Genomic DNA, 23094 nt, shown 5'->3' with positions numbered 1-23094 from the left:
ATGCCACCACAAAATTAATACGAGATTTTCTGCATACTAAGAATCAATATTCAAGTTGTTTTGATTGCTGGTTACAGTAATTGCCAGATTATCAGCAATATTATCAGCTGAAATATTTTTAATCTCTAATAATTTTATTGACTAATGTAACAGAGCAGCTGGGCTTTTCTGAGATGGTTAGCTTCTCTTCTCCCTAAGCTGCAGTGAACTTTGAAATGGCTGTTTTTAGAATCAAAGCAGCTCTGTATTCTTTTGAAACTATGCAGTTTGTTTATTGATTCAATAAAATATATAAACAGGATTAAGCCACGTTATAAATTCTAAGGATGTGCAGAATTCACTAAATGAGTCCTACCTCCAAAAATTGTCCAGCTGCAATGAATGTTAATATTCAACCCTCCAAACAAACAAAACAAACAAACAAACCCTCAGTAACCTTTTAAAGGGGTAAAACACTCTGGTTACTTCAAGTAACATGCTAGGTAGTGTTTTGTTTTTCTTAATAGAGGCGGCACAGAGGCCAAAGGGGATTATCTCTTTGTATGACATTAATTTTTTCATGTTTGAATAGCCTAAGATAGAGAGCCAAGTTTTCAGTCACAGTCTCCCTCTTTTTGTCATTTCCAGTGTCTCAAAGTTTCCATGACTAGTGCATCCCATATTTGGGTCATCGAACCTTTAACATTGGGTTGTGCAGACTTTTCCCCCCCCACCGAGCCTTGCTCTAATACTTGCGTTGGCCATCCGAACTTGGGATGTCACCTCCTTTCCCCATAAGCAGTTAGGTAATTCTAGGAGAAACACTGCAGAATGGCAAAGTTAAAGTACATGGACAGGAGATGTTTTCCTTTCCCTTATTCCTTCTTCAGTGATCATCATGCTCTCATTTTGCATCTTGTCTAAAATTGACCCTGCAATTGAATTGGTGTGGGCAGACCCTTGCCTCAGCTGGGCTCTGGACAGGAACAAGGGACGTAGGATATTTTTGTGTTTAGGGCACTGGATGAGATTGCTGAGGATGTTGGTTCCATTCTACACCCTGCCCATGTACTTCCTGTGTGATCTTGAGCAAGTCACTTCACCTCTTCGGGACTCCTACTTACTTGGTAGGTTCTTAAAGGGAAGGGGCCATCTCTAACTATGTGTTTCTACAGCACATTTCACAATCTGATTTCATCTGTGCACTTCTATCACACAAATAATAAATAACTGTCTGATCCCAAGACTCTAAGCGCTTCTGGACAGAGATCTTGTTTTTATCCTCAGTACTGGGTGGCACCTGGGCATTTAACAAAACCCAGCAGAGGTGGTTGCATTTGTGTGATGCTGTCTATATATAATTTCTAATGGGTGCAACGTGTAAAATATTATAAATTCCATCTGTGCAGAAAAAAGATGGGACAGAGTAATCTGTATTTCAGGGGAGATTTTCAAAGCCATAAAGTTAATGAAAGTCCATGAGAGTTGGGCACCTTTGTGTCCTTTGTGCCTTTGAAATCTCCCCCTTAAAAAGCAAAGTGATGAAAATTAGGGAAAATAAATGGAATAGCTCATACCACATGCTACCTTAATTTACCCCACCCAAAATTATACCGGGTCTTGATACACTTGTAGGTTATGTTTACCTTTATAAAAAAATCTCTACACTCTTACAAAGCAATAACCCCAAATGTTACTTCTTACCATAACGTTACTACAGTGTTTTTGGTTATCACTATAGTAAATTTTTAATGAAGGTATTTCTGATATGTAGCAAATGCATCTGGTCCTATTTTGGTGGCTTGTATATTGCACTATATCTCTTTGTAATATGGAATATTATTCTTCTGCATTATATACTGGCATCTCTTTTATAAACAGAGATTTTATATATCTTTTAGCATTCATCGCGTTAAAAAACAGATACCCCCCCATTTTTTTTTTAAAGAACACAATTCTTCCCCATAAACATTATTTGACTTTTGCAATTACTCAATATATATTTTTTAACAAAGAGCATACTGTAGCTCTTTGAATAGCGTGCCTTATTGACTGTAACAGAACGCCAACAGCATGCATAAGCAAGGGTGGGTGAAATCAGGAGTGAAACATGGTTAGTTGAAATGTTAGATGCGTAGGTTAATAGCAGCTTTTGCCATTTGATTCAGCCAGCAATGAAGAAAGTCGCTTTAGAAACTATTCCACTGTTTTTCAATTTCCATAAAAGATCAGTTTGTATTTGAAGAAAAAGCCTTCATTTAAAACATTGTCCTCCCCCCCCCCCCCTTTTGGCATTTGGTCCAGTAAATGCAACACACAATTGTTTTTAAAAAATGTTTTTTAAAATGATACAACAAAACATACAAAGGAAAAATTAAACGGTATCAAACTACTCCTCTAAAACAAATCTACTCTTCAAGGGTTTATTTGGCACATTAATTTTCTTGGGGAAAATATTTGGAAGGGAATTAAATCATGGTCTTTACCTAGTGGTTAGAGAAGCAGACTGGAAGTCAGGAGAACTGGGTTCTGTAGGTCGCTTTGCCATTGACTTGCTGCATATCCTTGAGAAAGACATTTTAACCCCTGTGCATCTCAGCATTCCCATTTATATAATGGGGACGTGGTAACATTACTTACCTGTATTTTTGCTTCCATGAATATCATGCCAGATTGCACTTTTGTGCCTACCTATCTGAACCCAGGATTTTGGAATCATGCAGTGATAATTTCATGAAAAAGAGTACTAGTTGCTGACCTCTGTTAAGAGCTTTTAGATATCCATGGGAATCTCTATGTTAATCCTATTAGATATTGTTCATATTAGGCTTATGCCAGGGGTGACGGATTCTGCCTAAAAGTGGCGAGGGGCACGAGGCCCTGCCCACTCTGTGGCCCTGCCTGTCCTCTTCCTCCCCGAGGTCCTGCCCCCTGGCCAAGCTGGAGCCAGGCCAGGGAGACTAGGTCCCTCCACCTGCCCAGGGTGGGGGGCCCCCCCGAGAGCAGCCCCGGCCCATGTTCCCGCCCCCGGACCGCCGCTCAGGGCAGGTGGAGGGTCCGTGGCTCCCCATAGCGATCCACATAGCTCTTACCCGGACCCGACTCTGGCTTCTGGCGGGGCTGAAGAGCTGGAGCTGGGCCATGGTAAGAGCTGCCACCCTCCACCTGCCCTGGGTGGTGGGGGCCGGGAGGCAGGGACACGGGACGGGGGCTGCTTTCGGGTCCATCGCCCCCAGGTAGGTGGAGGATCCGCGGCTCCCCAGCCTGACTCCGCTTCTGGCCTGGCTGGGGCCTTGGGCAAAAAGTGGACAGATCAGGCCCATCCTCTTTCAAAAAGTGGGAGGGTCATGGCCCCTTCCCCCACCACCCTGCCTGTTCCGGCACCCCCGGCTTATGTAGCCCAAGGTCCAATGTGCATCAGTAGCAGTGGTGGGAATTACAGATTGTGGACTACAAACTGTGGCATGTCTGACCCAACTGTCCATGAAATCAGGAAAACTCCCATTGCATTCACTGGCAGTTTGAGCAGGTCCTAAATCAGTTCCTTTACTGCCCATGCTGCCAAAAGAAGATTTACTCTCCTTTGTAAAGTACTTTGAGAGCCTTGATCGATCGGTCCTTCAGCCCTCATATAGAGTGTGCAGATCACAACATGTCTTCCATTCTTCTCTTATCCTGGCCTTCCTTCTCCATGTGTGGCTATGCCTTTTCACAATAAAATCTTCCCATCTCTTTCGAGATTGGCCGAGTGGTCATTTCAGTTACCACAGGTACCACTCGGCGACAGCTGTAGTCCCAGCCCATCACATTTTGCTGTACCTGCTTTCAACAACGACGTCCTGCACTCCACTCTGCTGTCTGATCACTTCATTGGGGATGCAGTCGCGTATTGAAATCCCCAGAATTCTTCTTTCCATCGCCTTCTCTGTGATAGAGAGTTGTTGCTCCTCTATCTTAGTCAGTGCCCATGTTTTGCTGCCGTACAACATTGCCGGCAGTACAGTTGAGTTGAAGAGGTTTTGAGAACCATAGGTGAAAAAAGTGCAATATGGCCCCAGTTCAGCAAAGCATTTAAAAACGGGCTTAGGTTTCAACACTTGCTGACGTCATTGGGACTATGTATGTGCTTCAGTGCGTTGATGAACTGGGCTTTTAGGATCTAAATATTGTTATTTTTCTTAGTGATAAGGAGAACTGGTAAAACACTGGGTGGAGCATTTAAAAGTAAGTAACATTAATTCAATTAAATCCTCTTGGACCAAAGTCTCTCCAGCTAATGCAGTTTACAGAGAAATTTTCTCCTGCATTCATTTAAACGTAATTACTGCACTTATCTTGTCATGATGAAATTTCTGAAGGTTACTTGCACTGCGCACATGCAAACCTGAAAGTTATGCTGACCTTTGGTTGTAAGATTTTTTTTAAACTACTTTTATTTAGATTGCAGCATCAAACTTATAATAATTTCCTACTTTTATACAGCACCTTTCAACTCAGAAGATCCCAAACTGCAAACTAACAAGCAATGAAGCACAGGCAACCATGTTAGCACCACACAGCAATGCTAAACAACAATTTAGGACAGGGAGTGAAGAAAAAGATTGTAGCCGAGTGAAACGACAGAGGATATTCAGGTAGGCAAAATATAGTTTCTAAAAACAGAATTTGGCCAGATCACCCTGCTGACTCGGGTCTGTCTCTTGAGCTGCGTCCACACTCAAAATAACAGGGCTTGGACATGAGTCATAGCAGGAACTGGGCTCTGCCCCACCTCCCTAGTAGGGTCCTAGAACCCAGGTCCAGAGTGCATGCTGACCCAAGTCAGACTGATTTGTGTGTGGATGGAAGGGAGGCTTGGGCTTAAACCGGAGTCAGAGCCCTGGCTTAGTGTGCAGTGTAGACATACCCTACAAGGGAAGAACAATCTTTCAGGCAACTTCGCCTCCGTCTTGTGCTCAGTGGTGCTGGTGGGTACTGAAGGAAGTGCTGCCTAGCGCTCTGTGGCCAGGTGGAGGTTTGCCATGATGTGAGACCTTTGCGGGTAATCGTGAGAAACAAGTATTATGGAGATGAAGTGAGCACTGGAGAAGACTTATTAGGTCATCCAGGCCATTGCAAGATTGTTCCAGGTAGTCATAAGTAAAAGGGATGGAGAATATGACTCTTTCCCCACCTCTCTCCTCCTAAACAAACCAAATCACCCAGCACATTATTAAAGAACACCCAAGCGATTTATTACCATTCCTATTGGATGCACTAGCTGACATCAAGGGAGAATGCGGCGCCGCTAAGCATTTTAAACTGTTAAACAAAAGAATGGAATAGAGTAGAAGTAAAAGTTCTCCTCCCAAAGAGAGTTCCTCACATGTCGGATGAAGTGAATTAAAATTGACACTGAGAAAAATCTAATTGAACCAGAGACAACAAAACACTCTTCTCTATAGAAGCTAAAACCCCAGTGGAATTGCTCAGGTTAACATAGTGCATTTTAAAACAACAACAGTTTTATATCCCATGATCTGCAAACACAAAAGGAAAGCTCTGGTTTAAAACTGATGGCATGAAATGGAGATGAAAATGGTAAGAGCAGGGAAATGGGAGTCAGAGCCCCTAGGTCTACTACACACTTGCTTTCTAATCCACGGCATATAACAGCCTCTCTGTGTGGTGTATTGAAATCATGCTAAAATTACAAGCTATCACACTTAAGTTTTGAAGAGTTTCCTGGTCCTGCTTGCAAGCTATGGTGCTCTGTAGGGCAGTGTATGTTTAAAGACAGTTCTGCAGAGAGCCAGCCTAAAGTACGGAGGGCTGAGTTGTGCCTCTGAGTTTTAGGGAGCAGCCTGCTTTTTTCTCTCTCTGTTTTTGGGTTTTTAATTCTAAGTTTTTATTTAACTTCTCTGTGTATATGCCATAACACTCTAATTCCCCATCAGTCCCATTAAATAGATGGGGAAACTAACATAGGTGGTGTTAGTATTAATAAGTATTTGTTCAAGTAAAGTCCTTTGAGAGCCAGGGATGTAAGTGAGGGAGGCAGTGTAACCCAGGTGATAAGGCAATGGATCAGGAAAGACAGGGGTTCTTTTTCCGTTCTCAATCACTGTGTAACCTTGGGGAAGTCCGTCCACCTCCCCATGCCTCACTTTGCCTGTCTGTAAAATGGAGATAATGATACATACCTTTGTGAAGCATTATGAGATCTATGGATAACACTGCTAAGTATTATTATGATGATTATTTATGCTAAAAGTGCTAAAGTAATTATTATTAAAGCACAAAGAATCTTCATATTTAGGCTTGGCAGAATTGGATTTTTCTTTTTTTTAATTTTGAGGATAAAAATCAATATTTATTTCTAAGCATTACAGTAGAACCTCTGCGTTACAAACACCTTGGGTATGGAGGTTGTTCGTAACTCTGAAACGTTTATAACTGAACAAAACGTTATGGTTGTTCTTTCAAAATTACAAGTGAACATTGACTTAATACATCTTTGAAACTTTATTATGCATAATGCTGCTTTCCCTTTTTTTTTTTTAGTAGTTTACGTTAACACAGTATCGTACTGTATTTGCTTTTTTTTATTTTATTTTTTTGGTCTCTGCTGCTGCCTGATTGTGTACTTCTGGTTCTAAATGAGGTGTGTGGTTGACTGGTCAGTTCATAACTCTGGTGCTCATAACTCTGAGATTTTACTGTATTTTCTATTTTTATCAATTTAAATTTTCAGTTGCAGGAAATTATGGAAGGGTCAAAAATAATTATTTAATGACAGTAGATGTTGAGATTCAGAAAGTTAAAGCTTTATAACCGTTAAAACACATGTCAAAACATACAAAGTAAATAGCCTTAAATCAAACTCTACTAAGTTGTCAAGTAGCATTTTTCTTACTTTGCCTCTCTGTAAATTTCGATTATCACCCATGGAAATATTTTTTCATTCGTTTGTGTGTATACGATGAAATTGATGGTTACTAACATTTACCGATAAAAATCTAATCCTTCCAAATCTACTCATATTATACATTACATGAATCAACCATACACTACCATACAGTTCACTCATTGGGCAGCTCCCTGAATGTGAAATTGGAAGCCTAACATCTTGATCTACTAAAACTGTTCAATTATTCTTTGAAATATAAATTCACCCAAATTCAGTTAGGCAAATAAGAGACATGGCTTATTATATATAAGCATCTCCCTCAGCAGTTCATTTTATTCTTCTAAAGGAGTGTGTGATAACCACTATTTCTGAGTGTATTTTAAATTAAAACCACAGTGTAGTAGAGAATGGAGTTTCTCTCTCTTTCCAAATATAATGAATGTATGCATCTGCAGAGTGAGAGTCTGCCATGTCCAACTTAAAACTGTGTGCTCATGGGCATAGATTAGACAGTAATTAGGCACAGTGAAACCCCCAAAAGATCTGCTGGAAACATTCAGCATTAATGTAGGCACCAGCTTTTCTCAAAGTGTTTTTATAAGAGATTAGAAAGACCTAGATTCTTTAAAATGCCTCATTCTCTGAGCGGGGTGACTCAGAATTAGTATGAGATAAGCAGCCATACCCCTATAGGTCGCTGCTTTGAAGTCAGCCCAACCAGCTTGTTGTCGAAAGGCAGACCATAGGAAGTTATTTGCTGGCCTCTGTGAAATAAGTGGATGGTTCTTGATTGGTTGGTAGGTAGGGGTTTGGGGGTCGATGGAGGTCCTAGTGTTGTGAATGTCATTCTTATGGTACAAAGGCTTAGACATTATAGATATAGAGGCTCCATACAGTCTGAAGTACAGGCTCACTATTATTCTATAACACACTTCTTTTTTTTGTCCGCTGAACATTTCTCAATATTTTCTTCCCCAGAGCCCAATGCCCAGCCAGACTGTGTAAAGATGACAATCTGGTCTCCACATCCTTCACAAATTTTGCTATTATGATGTTATGAGTGAATGAGTCTCAGTGTTAGAGATAAAAATGAGAGATTTTTAAATTTGTGTTGCTAACAATACCTTAGATTATTACAGTTGAAATACATTTAAAAATGTAGGTCCCATGCTTGAACATCTAAGTTTTATTCACAGTATTACATTATGTTTTACGTCCCTTATTTCCATTGACTAACTCAGATAAGCAAGTGCTTGCATCATCAGGGACTTATTACGCTTGTCACAAATTACAGAATCATAGAAATGTAGGGCTGGAAGGGATCTCGAGATGTGACCAAGTCCAGCTCCCTGCGCTGAGAGAGGACCAAGTAAACCTAGAGCATCCCTGACAGGTGCTTGTGCAACTTGTTCTTAAAAACCTCCAATAATGGGGATTCTACAACCTCCCTTGGAAGCCCATTCCAGAGAATAATTACCTTTTTAGTTAGAAAGTTCTTCCTAAAAGCTAATCTAAATCTCCCTTGCTGCAGATTAAGACCATTACTTCTTGTCCTACCTTCAATGGACATGGAGAACAATTGATCTCCATCCTCTTTAAACCAGCCCGTAACATATTTGAAGACTTATCAGCCTCAGCCTTCTCTTCTCAAGACTAAACATGCCCAGCCTTTTTTAACCTTTTCTCATAGGTCAGGTTTTTAAAAACTTTTTTTTTAAATCATTTTTGTTGCTCTCCTCTGGGCTCTCTCCAATTTGTCCACATCTTTCCTAAAGTGTGGTGCCCAGAACTGGACAATACTCCAGTTGAGGCTCCATTCAGTGCTGAGTAGAGCAGGACAATTACCTCCTGTGTCTTGCATACAACACTCTTGTTAATACATCCCAGAATTATATTAGCCTTTTTTTGTAAGTGTATCACACTGTTGACTCATATGCAATCTGTGATCCACTATAACCCCCAGATCCTTTTCAGCAGTACTACCACCTAGCCAGTTATTCCCCATTTTGTAGCTGTGCATTTGATTTTTTCCTTCCTAAGTGAAGTATTTTGCACTTATCTTTATTGAATTTTATCTTGTTGAATTCAAACCAATTCTCCAATCTGTCAAGTCATTTTGAATTCTAATCCTGTTCTCCAACATGCTTGCAACCCCTCCCAGCTTGGTGTCATCTGCAAATTTTATAAGCATACTCTCCACTCCATTATCCAAGTCATTAATGAAAATATTGAATAGAAGTGGACCCAGGACTAACCTCTATGGGACCGTATTTGATATGTTCTCCCAGTTTGACTGCAAACCACTAATTACTACTCTTTAGGTACAGTCTTTCAACCAGTTGTGCACCCACCTTATAGTAATTTTATCTAGATCACATTTCCCTGGTTGGCTGATGAGAATGTTATGTGGGACTGTGTCAAAAGTATTACTAAACATCAAGATATGTAGACTTGTCTACTCAGCCAGTAATGCTGTCAAAGAAGGGAATTAGGTTGGTTTGGCATGACTGGTTCTTGACAAATCCATGCTGGCTATATCTTATAACTCTATCATCATTAAGGTGCTCACAAATTGATTGTTTAATAATTTGTTCCTGTACCTTTCCAGGTAAGAAGGTTAGGCTGTCTGGTCTAAAATTCCCCGGGTCCTCTTAGTACCCATCTTTAAAAATGGGAACAATGTTTTCCCTTCTCCAGTCCTCTGGAACCTCACCCATGCTCCATGAGTTCTCGAAAATAATTGCTAATGGTTCCAAGATTGTTTCATCCACTTCCTTACATATCCTAGGATGAATATCATCAGGCCCTGACGACTTGCCTTTATGGATATTTTTGCATTTTATTCAGCTTGAAAATGAAACTAGACTGGTTGTTTTCATTCTTGTTTATATACAATTTCATATTTCTAGTCTTGTGCCCTATATGATGATGATAACTCTTCTGTGTGTTTCCAACAGTGCAGGGCAATGCATATATTAAATATATATGTTCACAGAGTTATCCTTTTACATTTATGAAAACATTTCTAATCATATTTGATTTTGTAAAGATATTACAAAATACTCCACAAATAAATGTTGGGTCTTAATTACTTGACAAGATCTGTTCTAACTTCAAAGAGGATACTATTTATCTACTCAGTTTTCTTGATCAATATCAGTGCAATATGCTTTTTTCTCCCCAGAGCAATTTCAGTTGGGAGAAACGATCATTTTAATATTTTAACTCTTCTCCCCCATTACCCTGCAATTGATTTGAAAGGTAATCTGCAAAGAATTTTTAAAAGAGGCTTTGTGCCCATTTTCTTTTCTTTATAATAAATAAAATACTGAATTTCTGATTTTTTTTCTCCTCAGAAATATTCGGAGTGCTAAGTCTGACTTTCCCTACTTTTCCTTGGCTTACTGGAGGTCTCAGATATAGATTGGGATCTATCTCATGCTTGAATTGAAAAGGCAGGGACAATGATCCCTTAACATAACCTTCCTTTCTCCCAAGTGTTTCTTAGAGGTTAGAATTAAATAGTTGTTAACAAAAATCAAAGTTGCAAACAGTCTGACTGTCACAGGTTGGCTGACCCCTTCAAGGAGAGATGAACCTCATCTCCACCTGTGACAAGATCAGTTCACCTTCCCAAGTGATGAAAATGGAGAAGGTCATGTGACCAGTGAGTCATGGAACTCAATCAGGCCTAGGGTATATAAAAAAAGAGGCCTGTGCAAAGCCTGGGGAGGAGGCCTATGAAGAAGGCAGAGAGGGTCTTGGGTCCTCTCCAGGATGAGAAGGCTAAACTCCTGGCAAGAAGTCCTGGGAGTCACTGCTGGGCGAGCAGGAAGACAGACCCACAGGGAGGATGGGTTGTGGCAGCCTGAGACTGGGCTGAAGACTTTTTGTTTTGTTTTGAATTCCATTTATACCATGCTGTTGGCAGGACTTAATACATCGGACTCCAGTAGGGAAACCTTGTTTTGACTATCTTGGTCTGTGGTGTGGAGTGCTGAAGGTGTCCTGTGGGCCGGGGAAACTGAAGCAGGTTACTCTGCAGAGCCACCCCAGGCTTTGAGGAGGTGCTCCGGAGGTGGCTGACCTGGTTACCTTGACTAAAAATCCCTTCTCTTCTAAGGGCTGGTCAACACACAGTTTTTCTACCAATTTAACCATGCTGTGTTAGAAACCGATACAGTTAAACGGGTGCAATCCTTTAGTGTGGATGCAGGTAAAGGTGCTTTTATCAGTATAGCCTATTTTGGGAGATTCCGGGAAAGTTTTCAATCAATATAGTTATACAATACAATACAATTAATGGAGATATCCCATCTCCTAGAACTGGAAGGGACCTTGAAAGGTCATCGAGTCCAGCCCCCTGCCTTCACTAGCAGGACCAATTTTGATTTTGCCCCCGATCCCTAAGTGGCCCCCTCAAGGATTGAACTCACAACCCTGGGTTTAGCAGGCCAATGCTCAAACCACTGAGCTATCCCTCCCTCCTTAGTTAAATCAGTACTAAAATAGTGTAGACAAGCTTGTGCAAACAAGCTGTTCTTTCCCTCTCTTGAGATGTATTCTTCTTTTGTGTTATGGTAGCACCTAGGAGCCCAAGTCCTGGACCAGGACTCCATTATGCTAGGAGCTGTACAAACACAGAATGAAAAGGATATTAAAGAGTTGCTTCTCCACCCATCCAGAGATACAGGGAGAACAAGAGCTAAATTTCTGATTTCTAAAAACAAGAAGAAAACATCTTTCCAGGCCTCCTCCACACACCAAGCAGCAGCAAAAAAAAGGAAAAGTCCTCTTTTGCCCACCATTCCCCTTTACAGGTCATTTTAAATAACTCTCATTTTACAACATCTTCGTGAGCTGTGCTCACCAATGACGTTGTCTCCAACTGTCAGTGGGCTCTGTGTTGGTTCTGATGCGGTTCCTTCTTTTGCAATAAACCATGACTGGATTTTACGATGAGGCAGATTCATGCAGACAAGTTCACAGTCACGTATGTGATGGGAAATTAGCCTCATCTGCCCCCCCACCTCCAACCAATGCAAAAATATAGGGTTACCATATTTAACAAATAAAAAAAGAGGACCCTCCACGGGGCCCTGACCCCGCCCATTTCCCACCCCCAGCCCCGCCCCAACTCCGCCCCTTCCCCACCCTAACTCCACCCCCTCCTCCCTCCCACTCCCAGCCACGCGAAAAGGGCTGCCCGAGCGCTACCGGCTTCACGGTTTGCCGGGCAGCCCCCAGACCCTGCGCCCCTGGCCGGCGCTTCCCCAGCGCAGCTGGAGCCCGGGAGGGGAAGCGCCCAGCCGGGGGCGCAGGGTCTGGAGGCTGCCCGGCAAACCGTGAAGCCGGTAGCGCTCGGGCTCCGGGCAGCCCCTATGCCTCCGGACCCTGCGCCCCCGGCCGGGCACTTCCCCTCCCGGGCTCCGGCGGCGCAGGGTCCGGAGGCATGGGGGCTGCCCGAAGCCCGTAGCGCTCGGCTCTTAAACAGAGCCGAAGAGTCAGGGGAGGAGCAGAGCCGCCGCGGCCGGAGGCTCTGCTCCTCCCCTGACTCTTCGGCTCTGTTTAAGAGCCGAGCTGCCCGAGCGCTACCGGCTTCGGGCAGCCCCCATGCCTCCGGACCCTGCACCGCCGGAGCCCGGGAGGGGAAGTGCCCGGCCGGCGGCTGGGGTCCGGAGGCAAGGGGGCTGTCTGAAGCCCATAGCGCTTGGGCAGCTCGGCTCTTAAACAGAGCCGAAGAGTCAGGGGAGGAGCAGAGCAGCCGCGGGAGGGGAAGTGCCCGGCCGGCATTTTCCCGGACATGTTCGGCTTTTTGGCAATTCCCCCCGGACGGGGGTTTGATTACCAAAAAGCTGGACATGTCCGGGAAAAACCGGACGTATGGTAACCCTACAAAAATATCATGGGTCACAAGAAGGCTCAGACATTCATCAAGCCGAATGCAGCTCACCAAGTGTCAGCTGGGCCCACAAAGGACTTGCCATTCTATCCTGTTAGCTGCTTGAGTGAGGAAACCTTACCTTACCTGGTACCTGGGGGCAGTGCTCACGTTACGTGCTGCTCTGTGTATCAGAAGTAGCACTCTGAAATACTGATGGAAGGAATAACTTTCTTGAGGAATATTCACTGATTCCCCTGGTGGAAGAACATCCTACTCTCTGCATGGAGGGAAAGGGGCAGAGTTTGGTTTAAACACTCTTTTTTTGCCTACTGTTTCTCTGTCTTAGAATCATAGAATCATAGGACTGGAAGGGACCTCGAGAGGTCATCTAGTCCAGTCCCCTGCACTCAAGGTAGGACTAAGTATTATCTAGACCATTCCTGACAGGTGTTTGTCCAACCTGCTCTTAAAAATCCCCAAGTCTATGCTGTATCATCCCAGGGTTTAATATTAATGGAAAGAGCATATCTATTTCTACCCTCACTATGCACTTCAGCACATTGCAAAACTTCCATCAGATTCCCCTATAACTTTTAATGTCCCAAAAGCCAAGTACAGTCCTGAATTTTTCTCTTCTCCACCTTCTTGTTAGTCAACCCTCCAACCCCCTTTCAAGTTAACCCTTGTAGACCTTTCACCATATCTTAACCCTTCCAGACATGTTATGATTAATGCTACTCTCCTTTGGACTACTGCCCTTCATGATTTTCTATAGAATGGTTCTAAATATTAGGAACAGTAGTTAAAACATGATCTTTTTTAAAAAATCCCTTTTTAAGTGTTACAGTATTTCCTTTTAAATTGTGCTCTGTGCTTTGCTTGCTCAATGCCTCTTTGACCACAGTCATACAATGCATCATGCTAGTCCTTTCATGGCTCTAGCTTTTATGACTCCTTAAAATCCTTCTCCTGCTCTTTAATCAGAACGTATTAGTATAACATATACTATGACTCAAATCTCAAATTTATTCTTGTTATTCTTGGGTCATTTTATCCAGCCAGATTCCTTCGTATCTGCTCCCTTTCTCCACGTTATTTGCTGGTTCTTCCCCCATCCAATCCATTTTGTATTATCCAAGAACTTGGATAACGTTAGTGGTACTTTCTTCAAAGTCATTTACATACAGAGTGAAAAAAATATTGATCTCCAATACCAATCCCTGTGGTTCTCCAATCTTCATCCCCTTTCTCCCTGACCCATAACCTTTCCCTGTTCAAATCTGCCCTCGATCACATAACCGGTTGCTTTCTCCATTTGAAAACGGTCCCTTCTCTGCTTTGCTAGCAACTTTGTGTATTAATCTCCTGTGTGACACTGTGTGAACTGCCCCTGGGAAATCTAAGTAGATTATATACACAATTTCACACCTGTCCACTTTCTGAGAAACCTCTTTGAAAACTCCAGCAGATTTGTCAAATAAGAATTACCTTTTTTGAAATCAGCTCACATCTATACTATATTTTATACTGTTGTGTATATCCCATGCATAAGTCTGGAGTGAATGCTCTTTAAGGTTTAGAAACTGAGCATCCAAGAGTCAGAAATGCCAGTGTCGCGGTTGAAAATGCAACCTTAACTCTGCCCCCTTCTACTTGTGTCTAAAAACAAGATATCTTTTTATAGCATTATAAATTGGCATTTAATATATTATGAAATAGAAGTGTTTGCCTTTAAAAAAACACCATTACCACACTGTGTAGAATAGTTGTTTCCTATAGGTATAAAATGTTAACTTTTAAATGGTGATCACTACAATTTCTTATACAATGCTACATAAAATAAGTTACAGTACTATAAACAAAGTCTGAAGCCTGGAGTTTATTTAACTCTCAATGAGGTCTACAAAGCATGCACACACGCACACACATGGCATCATTTAAGTTTGTAGAACTTTCAATCTGTGGCATTTATTAGCTCAAGGGTACTACAGATAGCTCTATCTAGCATTAGTAGAACACATTAGAGCTGTTAGCTAAAAGCTATTCCATAGACAGAGCATGTGGTATTAGACTACAGGGGAGTTATGGATAGGGAACAGGATACTTATGGCCAAATCAAGACGCTACAGTGCTGGAGAGGGGATCAGGTGCACCACTACACAGGTTCCTCAGGAGTTCGCATGCTTGCAGAAGCCAGGTGCAATCACACCACCTTCGGGGGCACTGGAGTGGAGCATTCTCACTGGCAGCCAATGACACCTGTTAGGCGTAGACTGCTTGCTTAGCTTCTCCGTGTCTGAGCAGCACACAGCAGAGGTGTATTTATGGGAGGAGCATGGTGACATATCTGCGCACCCCCTTGTGCATGCCCCCTTTGGGCCATGCGGCCTGGGCTCCTCTTTTGCTCTGCCAGAGCGCAGATTGATAGCTAATGGGTGCACTGGGGAAGGAGGGAGAAGGGATGGCCCCTTTGTTCTCTATCCCTCTCAGACTCATGCATCTGCATCAGATTGGCAATAATTTAGCTCTTAGATAACAAAGAATGACAAATAGTTTTTGTACACGGCATGCTTTACTCATCCATCTCCCCACACCTGCACTCTTGTGTTATCAAAACCCACTGCCTGCCAGTAGACTCAAACTACCATGTGAAGTAGGATAATACATAGCACCAGCCTTTTACTAGAGCACCTTACTCACTACGAGGCAGCCTCTCTGCTTTCCAGAATATTCCTCTCCTCAGTAAAGGTGGATATAACCTAGAGAGTTCTAAGTAAATTCTGAGCCCGTCCCCCCACCCATCATATTCCAGAGGAAAAATGTAGTTCTGTCCAGCTTGTCTCTATTCTCGAGCTGCAAGGTAATGGCATAAAGGAGATCTTGGAAGAGGAGAGGAAGAAGGGAAATCTTCACCACACCTTACTTTGATTTGTAAAGGGTTGTGTCCATTTGTAGTGTTATAAAAATGCTCATTAATAAAAATGATAAGAAGTAGGGCATCTTTCCATCAAATATAAAATACATGAAGTGCAAATACTTCATCAGGGAACAGATACGTTTGTTCTGCCTAAATTTTGAACCCACTTGCATATGATAAGTTCAAAAGTTTAACTCAATCTTATTAACTCTCCATAGAACATTTTATATTTTTACTCTCTGAATTTCTCTTGTGGTGGAAAGCAACACATGGGTGAGTATAAGCTACAGGAGGGGGAAAAAGGGTCATGTAGTCAAATGTTATGAACTCTTCAAGCCCCCAGAATAATATGGAGAGGTGCAAACTCTTCAAATGCTCCATCAGATTGGCACCTAAAGAGAGAACATCATGATCCCAAGCACTACAGCGGAGCTACCTCTGGGACAGAAGACATCAGCTGATTAACAATGCTTCACAAGAGGTTGAGGACAGAGAGTAGGGCTGAACATAATTTAAATCCAACTGAAGATATGAGAGAAATTTAGGTTGGTGGAATTTAGACAACCCTTGCTCTTTTAAAAAGTCCCATGGGATCTTTAATGGCCACAAGTGGTTAAGATGTAGCTTCTACATCTCATGTAATGAGAGCACAACATGTACTCTAAAAGAGAAATAGGTACTTCTCTAAAGTGTGTAAAGTGCTGTCTTTCTACCTGTCTCCTCCAACTTCAGCTATGTAGAATTTGCAAGCGGAACAAAAAGCTAGGAGATGAGTGAACTAGGACATTCATGGTTAGAGGGTACAGAAGGCCGTCTTAATGACAGCAGAGGAGAAAGAATCAGCCTTTGATTATTTTTGACAGAGTTGTAAAAGGCTCAGATTGCAGCCTGACAAACAGCTCATCAGAGAGATCCTATGCCCAAACCAGAGAAAGCTCTTTGGCCAAGCTAACAGAAATACAGGGCCCTAGTCTAGAGGGAGTGAAGGCTTTCTAAAACCAAACACTATTCAACATTTAGATTCAGAGTGTTTAAAAACAGGTACTAATGCCAACCAGCATTTGCACTTTTGCAATTCACATGCTGAAGAAAATAACGAAGATCTTGCCATGTCATGATGCTGCTGTATATGACACAAAGCCATGACCTTGCAATGCAAAACAGGGAGTTGTTCTATTGCCATCACAAGCTAAACTTACAAGACATGTTATCCCATAAAATTCTAGGGAATCCCAAGAGATTCTGGGTAGCCAGCAATCCTTATTCCAACCCATCTATCTCAAATAAGAATTGGTTTGAGTGGTTGAGTAGGCACTGATTTCGTGTACCCCTCAGAATAAACCCCTCAGAAACCTCTCAGAATAAACAATAAACTCTGTCCCTGCTTCTAAAATGTGGCAAAGTGTTTGTCGTGGGTTGTTGACACTGACAATATTAGAAACAGCCTTCAGTAAAAAGAGATTTTTTTCTGGTTATAACGCGTATTTTCTAATCTTCACTCAGGCAAACAGAAACTGTTGTATAACTGGGTTAAGAAAATTGAGGTCTTGTTCCTAGAGGAGAGGTGCCCAACCAGAAGCTGAAGAGGTGTCTACAGCACCCTCGCTGGCAGTCCCAGCAGAGCAAGGATTGAATGGGCTTGGGGCCATATTTCCATATGCCAGAGTTTCTACAGGAAGAGCTCACTGGTGGGGCAGCTTGCTGCTGTATCACCAGAATTTAAGTCTGCAGGTTTGTCTGGCTTTTTCTGGGACTAAACTCACTCAATATTTAAAAAAAAAAATGTAGTGGCACATAATTCTCCTGCTCCCCTGGCTGAGAACAACAGCCAAAAGAAAGAGAAGAAATTGGTTGGGAGGGGACTAATAAACTCTTGACAATTAGTCTATGAAGCCTATTCATACCCTCAACTTGCCTGACAGACAGGTATTGAACAATGGGAAACGTCAGAGAAATGGGCTTCTTCAGTCTCACTACAATGCCATCCTCACTTCATTTGCTGCTTAGTGGGGAAGCTTTTCTGAGAGTCAGGAATCAGCTCTTTAAATAAAGCCAGCCTCAAAGTTCAGCATTTTGATGGTTTACACTAAGCAGGAGTTTGCTCATCCATAGCAGCATGGGCTGCAGTAAATCCAGTTGCCTGACCTCTTAATACTGTCTTCTATCCAGCATTAGAGAAAAAGATACATAGTGAGAAAACTCTGCTACCATAGTAGGGGTCTATGCACTAAGATACATCATCTTCTGTTTGCTTACAGAATATGTAAAGCCAAGGGTGGGAGAACGGCACCAATGCTGCAAGAAGAAAATGCCTTCAGTTTTATGGGCACCAATCAAAGCTGCAGTTTCAATGCTAGAACTTGAATTTTATTAGTCGCATAAATTGTATGCTACGAACTCTTCCTATATGCCTACCTGATGCCTGGTGATCAGATGTAATCTATGTAGGGTATCCGCAAAAGCACCAGTGGTACTATAGAAAATATACAAGGACAGATTAAGTTGTCCTGATGAGTTATCAGGGATGGGGAGCAGCAAGGAAAAAGGTCAAAGAGAGCGGACCCTGTTACACCTATCAGTACCATAGCCGCAGGAGAGAAGAGAACATTCTGACCCAGCACAGACAGGTGAGCTTGCTACAAGACATGGGAACATCCAAAATTTTGGATCCTGACTCAGAGGATAGTGATCACCTCCAGCTGAAGGGGAATCTTTACACTGTTGCTCAGCACCGTTAATCAACTGCTGGCCTACAAAATCCCTTTCTGAGGTTCTCCACAGAATGTGTGTTTTAAAGGTGTGGTCAGAAGAAACGAAGGATGAAAAATATCAAGTATTGCCAGGAACAGGCATGGGTGCACATCTGGAGGGATCCAATGCCTGAAGGCTAACACTCGTTATTGGTAACACTGCTAAAAATTTAGCACACACATTCTGGAAAAGATCAGAAAATGCCAAAAATATTAAACAACAAAGGGGATTTTATCTGAGGAAAAGTATTCTGTGACACACAGATAGATACACAAAATATTTACATTTTAGGTTTTATATATATACACATATGCATGCATATACACATCTATCTATAGATACCTATATACATACTCAGAGAAATATAGAGGCAAGGATAAATATATTACATGTACATCAAAAATGAAGACAAAGGCAAGCTATCTTTTGGATAAGTAACCGCAACTGAGTCAGTCCCTAATGTGACCGCAGGAGAGAAATCAGAAATCTGGAAATGAGGCAGGACTGCTTTTATTGCCTCCAGAGAGGTGATGTAGTAAGAGCCCAGCACTGCGCTCTCTCCTCCTAAAGCCCTCAAATTATTCCCACCTGTGGTGCTGAGAGAGTAAGTGAAAGGAAGTGGAACATTATATTTTTCATGAGCTAATCCAAGGAAACTGACCGCTCAGGTTTCCATTTCTTTCGGCAATAATAATTTACACTAGGGCTGCACTCTTTTGTTATTTTTTGCGCAGCCGGAATGGTCTCTTCAAGATAACAGATATTTAAACTGCAATTTACGAAGAGGAGGTAGCCAGTAATCTATAGGTATTCAGAAATTCTCGTCTCTTAGGTCTCTGGCTGGCTCAATAAAGTATGCTTCAAAAACAGACATCCCTTAGGAAATCCTGAAGGCATGTACGAGAGTTTTGAAACAGAAAGTAAACAAACACAATCCTACTACTGTACCTTTGCTTTGGGGTGGGTTCTGACTCCTGTCTCGGAGAACATTAATCTGGTAGACAGCTCCATAAGGCTCAAAAAGTTCTTTTAGCTCCTTTTCCGACCATGAACGTGGGATTTGTCCAACAAACATCTTAATGGCATCTGGGTCTGGTTGGTCTGAGTGATCCAAAGCTCCATTCATCTTGTTAGCTGTGCCGTTACTAAAAAGTGGAACAAAGAGATAAAAATAATAGGCATAGTTAGGAGACTGAGCATTTTTGATGTATAATAGATGCAGAAAAAGATGTCAACAGGGCACAATGGGGAAAAAACTGTGCTTAATTAACAGTATAAATGTTACGAACAAAAGCAATGCAAAAATGACATTACATTTTTCATTGAGACTGGTTTTCACTGCAGGCTGCTGCTTAATACGGTTATATCAGAAAAGAGCTGGAAAATACAAGCCACGAGCCAGTACTTTTGCATCTTAAAGTGAAGGATAATTATGAATAAGTGGAGATTTCTATATACGGCTGCTGTAAACAGCACCAAACCAGCTATTGGCAGAAATAAGGCTGTGCCTGGTGTGTGTGTGTGTGTGTGTGTTTTGTAATAAGTCACATGAAAGGAATATGAAATGCTCGGCAATCTGTCAGATGACTAATGCAAGATGCCAGCGATGAATTTGCAGATTGTGTGAAGCATCCATGTGTGCATCAAATTAGGATAATATTGCCTAGAATGGAAAACACTCCAGCTATGCGGCTGGTTGCTGCCGATTAGTTGCCTACACTTTTAAAAAGGGAATGGGTGCACCCTGGAACAAATAGCACAATTCAGAAGGGGAAGACGGCTGCAGAATTGCCTGCTTTGTTCAGAAAATGAAAATACTGCTTCAAAAAGTTTAGCGCCATGTAAATAACATTACATGTTTCAAATCGTTCACATCCCATAAATTCCCTACCCGATCTAATTTCCAGATGTGCATTTACGTTTGAAACAACTATGCATTTTGAAAAAAAAATATTTTATTCTTGCTGATAATTTTGAACTTCTTGGAGTAGGAAAATTGCATATCACAGAGTACAACTTTTCCTGAATGTTAGGAAAACAAATTATTTTATGTACCGAATAAAGGTAAAATGCATAAAACTCAAGTCACCACTGGTAATTAACAATAATCATTTCGAAACTCTTTTCTTGGACCAAGATTTCCTATAGTAACTAGTAGTGATTTTGGGTGACCAATTGGACACACCTTAAAGCGGCCTGGTTTTCAGAAAGTGCTGAGCACCCATCCTCTGAAACTCAGGCCTCTTTAAGGCATGTCAAAAGTTGATCAGCTAAAAATTGAGGCACCTAGAATCCCGTCACTTTTGAAAACCTTGGCTTTGGATCATAGGTTCTCTAGCTGATACCTGCCCAGAAGAGAACACCCATATCACTCAAGGGCTGGAGAATGCACAAAGACCAAGCCAGACATTTTACCTTTATTTAGTTACTTTTTTTAAAGCCCTGCATAATTTCCCTGCCTTAGGGCTAAGACAAATTATTCAGTTTTTGGTAGTTCGCTTCCTCTGAAGCATGGTGCACCTGGACACATTAATATTCCCATATTAACTTTTGAACTTTTCCTAGATATTGAAGGGAGGAGAAAAAGTTACATGAAAAGCACATTTCAAAACTGATGATGAAAAGTTCCATCATCAGTTTTGTCAAGTGTCTTTAACGTGGCTTAATGGGCAATAGAATAAACCTCACTCACTTATTAACCTTCAATGACTCATCTCTTTCCTGAATTACTACAGGAGAAAAACCTGCAAGTCTCTTCTCAGGCAAAATTCCTATGGATTCTAGTAGGATTTTGGCCTAAATAAAGGACAAAAGGATTTTGCTCATCCCTTTCTATTGTCTTTAATGTACAAATATTCTTGCCCGTCTTACACCCCTTCTTAGTTTCAAAGCTCTTTCACTGATCACAAGAACTCTAATGTGGCTCTTCAGATATTTGTGGGATCATTACCATCACCCATCCATTTCAGCATAATGAACGAGAGAGAAATAATGCAGCAGAAAAACAAAGGCCCTAATCCTGCAAGTTGCTCCATGCAAGCAGCCTTCCCCACCCATGCAGAGGCTCACTGACTCCCCTGGGATTCCATGTGACGCTAGGGTGACCAGATGTCCCGATTTTATAGGGACAGTCCCAATTTTTGGATCTTTTTCTTATATAGGCTCCTATTACCCCCACACCCCATCCCGATTTTTCACACTTGCTGGCTGGTCACCCTATGTGACGCAGAGGTTCACCCATGCACAGCAGCTTGTAAGTTTGGGGCTTCAATACTTTACTTATCAGAGTTAGATATAGGGATTGCTCAATGAAATTCTATGGCCAATATTATGCAGCGGGTCAAACCTAATGATCATAATGATCCCTTCTGGCCTTGAGAACCGAGGAACCATATTTCACACTTACATAGTGACTTTCCTTTGAAAGTAAAAAAAAACAAAAAACCCCCCCAAAACATCTGATCTATTCAGAGGAGATTTTCGAAGACATTAATGGCTATTAGACACCAAACTCCCCATCATTTAGATTCAGGCACTTAATTGCCATTTGGGCCTTTGAAAACCTCCCCCTTATGTATTTCATACCATTTTAGAAACATTGACTAGTTAAATTCTGCAATGTAACCTTTGCTTTGATAGCCTTTATACTGGTTCATATATTTTGGTTAGGAAGCAAGCCAAGATTACTTGCACTTTGATTTCTTCCTTATTTATGTTAATGTGCAATATTTTAGAAACATTAACAAACATAATTCATTATTAAAAGTTCTATTCTCTACTCCTTTACTCCTCCAGTCTGTATATTCAACATATACACACACAGGTATAGGGTCAAAATTATGCCACAAATTGCACTTGATGTGGGATAACAAGTGTACACATTGGTAGACTTGTTCTGGGTAGGAGGAAAAAACAATGGCAATGTGATGGCACCACTCTGTTTCTAACTAATGAAACAAGTGAAACTGACCTTTAGAAAACACATCAACACAAACAAACAAAATCAGTGTCCATTCCAATGAATCCCTGTCATCATTATGGGCCTGATTCAGCAAAGCCCTTAGTATATGATTAAATCCATCCCAATTCAACAAAGCTGCTAAGCACTTGCTTAACTTTAATGGAATTTAAGGGGGATTAAATTAAGCATGTTCTTAAGTGCTTTACTGATTTTGTGTTTAAATTTCAGCCCTTGCTGAAGTGCTTTGCTGAATCAGGACCTAAACGAATAACTGAATGATGGAATTTAAAACTCTTGGGTTTTTATTCTTGGTTTGCCACTGACTCACTGCATTATCTTGGGCAAGTGACTCAAACCTTTCTGTGACAATTTCTACCCTTTTCAACACCTGTGCAAGCCCATTGACAGCAGGTGGGTGAAGGAAGAACAAAATTTGTCCTTGTCCACGTAAACTTGCGCAACTGTTCAATGGGTTTATAATATTTTCCTATTTGCAACAGTGGTGTTGGGCGTAAAAGTATATTGACACCAATAGAAAAAGGGGGTAGGCAAATTATAGCCACATAAATAGAATGCGTTTCTGTGGGCATACATGGGCTACTCTTTGAAGCTGCTGAATGCCTCCTTGTAGGTTTGGAGCTCTCTCACTTGCCACTGAGTTCAATGAGAGTTGAGGCTAACACATTCCTTGGGCCCACAATCTATTTTAGGGT

The 23094-nt window shown here is 41.6% G+C and overlaps 1 protein-coding gene across 3 annotated transcripts in view; it reads right to left on the bottom strand.

Moving 5' to 3' along the window:
• The window catches only part of CELF2 (CUGBP Elav-like family member 2), a 445244-nt gene that overhangs the window by 123514 nt on the left and 298636 nt on the right, over nucleotides 1-23094 (bottom strand). For all 3 annotated transcript variants that reach the window (XM_065419232.1, XM_065419240.1, XM_065419247.1), the window contains one exon: nucleotides 19369-19565. In XM_065419232.1, the coding sequence (XP_065275304.1) occupies nucleotides 19369-19565 (197 nt within the window). The remainder of the gene's footprint in view (nucleotides 1-19368; nucleotides 19566-23094) is intronic.

The sequence above is a fragment of the Emys orbicularis genome, chromosome 1, assembly GCF_028017835.1.
Source record: "Emys orbicularis isolate rEmyOrb1 chromosome 1, rEmyOrb1.hap1, whole genome shotgun sequence".
NCBI lineage: Eukaryota > Metazoa > Chordata > Testudines > Emydidae > Emys > Emys orbicularis.
Note: the sequence above shows the minus strand (reverse complement) of the source record. Positions and strands in the feature narration are given on the sequence as shown.